Raw genomic sequence first — 5,000 nt, 5'->3', positions numbered from 1 at the left:
AATGCATTATAATAATGAAATACTTCAGATGATGTTTGTGATGTGTTATACAGCACGCTAAATTGATATTAAATCACGTGCAGAATATAAACTATACCTGTCAATCGATTCACATTTGTATTGAATTAATTACGTGGTAAAAATCACATTTATAAATATTTGCTGAGAAATCCCCCAAATAATAATTCAATAATGATACAATAATTATAAATGAAATATATTATTTAAAAAAAGCTTTAAAATTAGGAACGAGTTAATTTCGATTTTAAATTCACTATTGCTTTATATAGAATTTTTCTATAGTGTATACTGTATTTAATGCAATTACTTCTGATGTAACTGTAATTAAATTACTGAAAAATGAAGAGTAATCCCTTACTTTACTTTTTTTTCTTCAATTAAAAAGTAATTGAATTATAGTAATGAAGTAACTAGCTGTAAGTAGGGTTACCAACTTTCTACCAGCCAAATGCGGGACATTCCAGCATTTTTTTTTGGGGGGGGGGGGGTTTCCTCCCCAATTTGGAACAGCGAATTCCCAATACGCTCCAAGTCCTCGTGGTGGCGTAGTGACTCAATCCGGGTGGCGGAGGACAAATCTCAGTTGCCTCCGCATCTGAGACCGTCAATCCGCGCATGTTATCACGTGGCATGTTGAGTGCGTTACCGTGGAAACATAGCGCACGTGGATGCATAGTGCATCCACGCACACCTCACCACACGCCCCACTGAGAGCGAGAACCACATTATAGTGACCACGAGGAGGTTACCCCATGTGACTCTGCCCTCCCTAGCAACCGGGCCAATTTGGTTGCTAAGGAGACCTGACTGGAGTCACTCAGCACGCCCTGGATTCAAACTCACGACTCCAGGTGTGATAGTCAGCGTCAATACTCGCTGAGATTCCCAGAACCCCCCCGAGACATTCCAGCTTTAAATACGGAACACTTTTATCCCAGCGGGGCTCATTCATGAAATGCTGCGCAACAGTTAAAGAGGTTTAAAGCTTGTTTACATAGAAAACTATTGAAAACAGACACAAAAACACTTCAGTGTGAACAGCCCCTAATAGTCATTAAATGAAACCAGTTCAGAAATAAGTGTCGTGAGATATCTCATCGGTCTCTGTGACATCACTAGACTCTGTAAACAACAAACAAACATGTGTCTGCGGTCTGACGCTTTCGAACTGTCAATCATTTTGCTCATTCTCATAGAGCAGAGAGAGACCAGCATTACTGTGTGTCTTTGTGTCTCTGTTATTGATCTGTGTGAATCTCTGATACTTCCTGAAACAACACACACCAAATGTCTCTGTCTCTCTCTCTGTCTCTCTCTCTCTCAGTGTCTCTCTCTCTGTCTGTATGGATTGACGTAGCAGATGCTTTTATCTAAAGTGTTTTATATTCAGTCACTTCAGGTTCAGCTCTCCTGAACTTACACACAAAATCATCATTTACTTTCCCTCATGTTGTTCTGTGGAAGATGAGAGATGATCATGCTGCTCTTTCAGAGTGTGTGAGTGTGTGTCTGTGTGTGTGTGTGTGTGTGTAAGTGTGTGTGTGTGTGTGTGTGTGTGAGTGTGTGTGTGTGAGTGTGAGTGTGTGTGTGTGTGTGTGTGTGTGTGTGTGTGTGTGTGAGAGAGAGTGTGCGTGTTTTTGTGATTTACGAGGACAATTTTGTAAGTTACAAACTGGTAATTACAAGGTTATTATGCTATAAATGTGATTTATGAGGACATTTCTAGTGTCCCCATGAGGAAAACAGCTTATAAATCATACTAAACAATGTTTTATTGAAAATGTAAAAATGCAGAAGGTTTTCTGTGAGGGTTAGGTTTAGCGGTAGGGTTAGGTTTAGGGGATAGAATCTATAGTTTATACAGTATAAAAGTCATTATGTCTATGGAAAGTCCTCATAATGATAGGTAGACCAACATGTGTGTGTGTGTGTGTAGAGAGAAAGTCAATATTATTCATGTGGAATCTCAGTGACCCTGAAGAGTTCATGAACCCTGTCTGTGAACTTCAGTTCAATTTGTGCTTCACTGGCAGGACAAATTCGGCACATTTGTGTATAATGAAGTAGAATAAATGACAGTATTAATGAAAAAGATATAGTTTCTTGCCGAGTAAAATAAGAAAGTATATGTGTGTGTGTGTGTGTGTTCAGAATGCGAGTCAGGAGATCGGTGAGGAGGTGGAGGATGGAGTCGTGTTCAGTATCTCTCTGAGGAAGGTCCAGATGTATCAGACGGGCGGTAAAGGTCAGCGCTGGTTGGGTGTGGACTCGGACGCGTCCGTCAGTCTGTATGACACGTGTAAGATGCGGACCATTAAAGCGGGAACACTGGAGCGTCTGGTGGAGTACATGGTGACCGCCTTCAGAGGAAACGACTCCACATACGTCACCATCTTCCTCTGCACGTACAGAACGTTTGCTACAACCAAACAAGTGCTCGACCTCCTGCTCAACAGGTATAACACACACATCAGTCACTGGACACACTTTGGGTGTTTTTGTGCCATTTATTCACTCTAGAACACAAAAGCAACATCAGTTACAAAAGACTCTCCACTGTGCTCCACTGTTAAGTGTATTTATTAGAGCACTTTCATTAAGAATTACTTTTTATCTAAAGAGTTTAAGAATGTTTGACTCTATCTGTACATAACATAATTAATATTCATGAGTTTCGCCACTTAGAGGTGTCACCTTCACCGCGACTAACAGTGCCCTTATTACAGGGACAATCCCCCCGGAGCAACCTGGAGTTAAGTGCCTTGCTCAAGGACACAATGGTGGTGGCTGTGGGGATCGAACCAGCAACCTTCCGATTACCAGTTATGTGCTTTAGCCCACTACGCCACCACCACTCTAGTATCTTGTACAGTGCATTCATAAAGTATTCAGATGCCTTCAGATTTTCAGACAAAAGCACACCTGTCTATATAAGATATTACAGCTGTAAATGCATATCAGAGCAAAACCCAAACCATGAGGTCAAAGGAACGCCTGCAGAGCTCAGAGGCGGGATTGTGTCGAGGCACAGATCTGGGGAAGGCCACCATTTTCTTTTGGCTGCATTAAAGGTTCCCAAGAGCACAGTGGCCTCCATAAATCTTAAATGGAAGTTGGGAACCACCAGGACTCTTCCTAGAGCCCCCCGGCCAAACTGAGCAATCGGGCAGAAGGGCCTTGGTAAGAGAGGTGACCAAGAACCCGATGGTCACTCTGGTTCTCCAGAGATCATGTGTGGAGACGAGAGAAACTTGCAGAAGGACGACCATCACTGCAACACTCCACCGATCTGGGCTTTATGGCAGAGTGGCCAGACGGAGGCTTCTCCTCAGTGCACCTAAAGGACTCTCAGACTGTGAGAAACACGATTCTCTGGTCTGATGAAATGAAGATTGAACAGTTTGGCCTCAATTCCGAGGACACCTGGCACCCTTCATCACCTGCTCAATACCACCCCAACGGTGAAGCATGGCGGTGGTCGCATCATGCCGTGGGGATGTTTTTCAGCGGCAGGGACTGGGGACTGGTCAGGGACTGGGGACTGGTCAGGGATGAAGGAACGCTGAATCAGGCAAAATACAGAGATATCATACCCAAAAAGCTTGTAAAGCATGTAAATGTTATCGCCAAACTCAAACAATAAATGTTGTTTTGAAGCGTCTTGATGTGGTGACCGATCATGCTAATGGATATGTATATAGCGCTCTCTCTTTAGAGTTCATAGAAACATAATAATGAAAACATTAGAAAGCATAGACTTTCTTTTTCACCCCCCCATCCACATCCCTATCGGAGATGGGCACAGCGGAGACAGCCTCTGCCACCCTTTAACATTTACCCGCCTTTTACTTTCCGACGTGATATAATTATCAAACTTCTCAAGGAGAACTTTTTCCTTGCCGTTTCCCGCCCTCCTCATCACATGTTCGTACTCTCTGAGATATTCATGAAATAAGTGTGGTGAGATATCTCGCAGGTCTCTGAGATGCTCTAGACTCTGTAAACAACAAATAAAACCGTGTCTGCGGTCTCGTTCTCATAGTATTGTAGCTGCAGGGAATTATTGAGGCTTAATGCCATTTTTATGCCATGTTGTTCATAACAGTTGCCAGTGGGGGGCGCTGTTTTACTGCTGTTGTGTTTTATAACCATTCCTGCTCTATGTCTGTCTCAATAAAGCTTGTTTGGTATCTTTAGAGGGCGGGGTTTTGGAAAGAGGGGGCGTGGCTAATTCAACGTCTTGGTCTCGTGGAAGTAGAACGGCCAAAAAACGTTCTTACAGATTTACATACGCCGTGTAAACCTGATTTATCAGCAGATGGTGTTTATGAAATGCAGACATTTGTAAATAGGCTGCGTTCACTTTACACACAGTTCATGCATGTTCATAACCACATATGTGTGCAAACGGAGCCAATCAGAGTTCATTGTGTGTGAATGAGATCTGATCGTTTGTGATTATTGTGTTTTTCAGATACGCTAAACTGCAGCATCATCCCGGCGGTGAAGCACGTAGAATGACCCCCGATGAACGCACAGAACTCAGGAAGTACGAGAACACACATCTGTGTTTACACGGATGATTTTGACATGTAATATTTGCATACGTGTTAATTAAGACAGAATCACAGCCCAGAAAAGTATTTATTTAAAGTATTGTTTTGTGTGAATGTTGTGCAGCACTATCTCCTCTATACTGGGCGCCTGGCTGGATCAGTATTCCGAGGACTTCTGGAAACCTCCGGAATACAGCTGTCTGAGACGACTGGTCCACTATCTGCAGCTCAACTTCCCCGGCTCTGATCTGGAGCGACGCGCGTGTAACCTCCTGACTCAGTTCCACCGCAGACTCCAGCAGGAATCAGACCAGGACGGTTCGTCAGGAACTCTTCTTTAATGATCATTTATAAGATTGTTGATGATGGTGATACTATTGTTACTGTAGTAAAACCATGCTGAATTCCCAAGGGGGTCTGGGT

The 5,000-nt window shown here is 43.1% G+C and overlaps 1 protein-coding gene across 3 annotated transcripts in view; it reads left to right on the top strand.

The window, feature by feature from the left end:
- The window catches only part of LOC127628184 (ral guanine nucleotide dissociation stimulator-like), a 40,993-nt gene that overhangs the window by 17,783 nt on the left and 18,210 nt on the right, over positions 1-5,000 (top strand). For all 3 annotated transcript variants that reach the window (XM_052104915.1, XM_052104914.1, XM_052104913.1), the window contains exons 2-4: positions 2,173-2,477; positions 4,496-4,570; positions 4,702-4,895. In XM_052104915.1, coding sequence (XP_051960875.1) covers positions 2,173-2,477; positions 4,496-4,570; positions 4,702-4,895 — 574 coding nt within the window. The remainder of the gene's footprint in view (positions 1-2,172; positions 2,478-4,495; positions 4,571-4,701; positions 4,896-5,000) is intronic.

This window comes from Xyrauchen texanus, chromosome 34, assembly GCF_025860055.1.
Source record: "Xyrauchen texanus isolate HMW12.3.18 chromosome 34, RBS_HiC_50CHRs, whole genome shotgun sequence".
Classification (NCBI taxonomy): Eukaryota; Metazoa; Chordata; class Actinopteri; order Cypriniformes; family Catostomidae; genus Xyrauchen; species Xyrauchen texanus.
This window is presented reverse-complemented; position numbering and strand designations above follow the sequence as displayed.